At 31.8% G+C, this 1,377-nt stretch overlaps 1 protein-coding gene across 1 annotated transcript; it reads right to left on the bottom strand.

Moving 5' to 3' along the window:
* Positions 1-207: 207 nt before the first annotated feature.
* Positions 208-1,213, bottom strand: LOC105316075 (caffeic acid 3-O-methyltransferase-like). The gene is made up of 3 exons (XM_020007847.1): positions 843-1,213; positions 428-508; positions 208-367 (listed from the first exon to the last, which is right to left on the bottom strand). Exons 1-3 carry the CDS (start codon positions 1,211-1,213, stop codon positions 223-225), a joined length of 597 nt encoding a protein of 198 aa, XP_019863406.1. The 3' UTR covers positions 208-222.
* Between the last annotated feature and the right edge of the window lie 164 nt (positions 1,214-1,377).

Genomic DNA, 1,377 nt, shown 5'->3' on the forward strand with positions numbered 1-1,377 from the left:
GTACAAACAGTTTGGTCAAACATTGTGAACTGAAACACATAATATTGTGTTTTAGTGTACAAATTTGACTAAATTATATGACCAATCCCTGTACTATGGTACAGGGCACAGGCCGAACTGCACAAGGAGAGAATTCTCCATTTTTGTTGAATTTTCTGATGCATATACATGTACTTATGTTGCATAAAAAGTTTGAGCTAATTCCAATTTAATTTTGATCTTTTACAAATTTTTAAACATCATGTTCTCAATAATCACAAGACGACTCTTATTTCTCTTAGCAACTGATTCAACTTTAGATAATATCAGCAGAGCATCTTCATCTAACCAATTCTGTAGAATATCCTTTAAAATGTAACAATCACAACTGAGAGAGGGAGAGAGAGAGGATGATAATTATTGATAATTATTGTTTTATTGTTCTTACTCAAATTGTGGAAGCTTGTCAGTAAAATTAATAAACACAAGTGAAATGTGTTCCTCAACATTCATACCTTTCACATAATCTCTGATAAATGAAGAAGAGAGAAAAAACAAAATATTCAAGACAAAGCATGCAGTGTATCGTAACTGTCAAAGCTTGACATAATTGCTATTACTGCATAGTGCAAAATTATTTTTGAGGGCTGTAAATTTTGCAAATTTGCTTTAAAATTTTGCAGATTTAATTTTCACAAATTTATGCTGTATGCCATCTTGTACTGTAAATAATTTGATTTTTGCAGAAATAATTTTTACAAAAATTGCAAAATCCATAAAATTTACAGCCCTCAAAAATTTTGCACTATATAGTACAACATGTACAGTGTGTTTAAGATAACAAAACACTATCAGTTCCTCACTTTGAATTATCAATGACATCAGGTAGATCAAAGTTAGTTCCTTTCATCTTAAAATCATAATGACTGAGTACAGCATACAGGAATGACCCCAGTCCACCACCAAAGTCACATATATGAGAACAAGATCCTAAATATGGACAATCTGCAATTATTGCAGGGGCATTGAGTCGAGAGGTGTCGGCCATTCCAGCATCATGAAGGTCTTGGAGAAGAGGGTCAGTTTTTAAATGTTCTAATAATTCTTTCCTGTAGACTTCCTTAAAGCCAGAATTACCACTGTAGAGACTCCGAGTGAGAGCAGTACTGATTATCAATGACTCATCACCTAATGAAGAATAACAATGGATCACAGTTTGATACAATAAATACATTAAAAATTGTTAATTTTATCTTTAAAAATTACAAACATATTGTTTAAATTTCAATGTTTAAATAGAGGCCTGAACAAGCTTGTAAAAATTTATAAAAGAGTGCATTTCGTGCTACACAATGTTAAGGGGCTTTGCAGCACAATAGAGCTGATTACTAATTAATA

The sequence above is a fragment of the Amphimedon queenslandica genome, unplaced genomic scaffold (genome assembly GCF_000090795.2).
Source record: "Amphimedon queenslandica unplaced genomic scaffold, v1.1 AMPQUscaffold_5392_Cont22638, whole genome shotgun sequence".
NCBI lineage: Eukaryota > Metazoa > Porifera > Demospongiae > Haplosclerida > Niphatidae > Amphimedon > Amphimedon queenslandica.

Bases quoted from the DNA above. Each gene is read 5' to 3' on its own strand.
- LOC105316075 (XM_020007847.1), bottom strand. From the start codon at position 1,213: ATGTATTTATTGTATCAAACTGTGATCCATTGTTATTCTTCATTAGGT. The intron at 509-842 runs GTGAGGAACTGA...TTCATTTATCAG, and splicing joins GATGTCATTGATAATTCAAA to AGATTATGTGAAAGGTATGA. The intron at 368-427 runs GTAAGAACAATA...TCCCTCTCTCAG, and splicing joins GACAAGCTTCCACAATTTGA to TTGTGATTGTTACATTTTAA.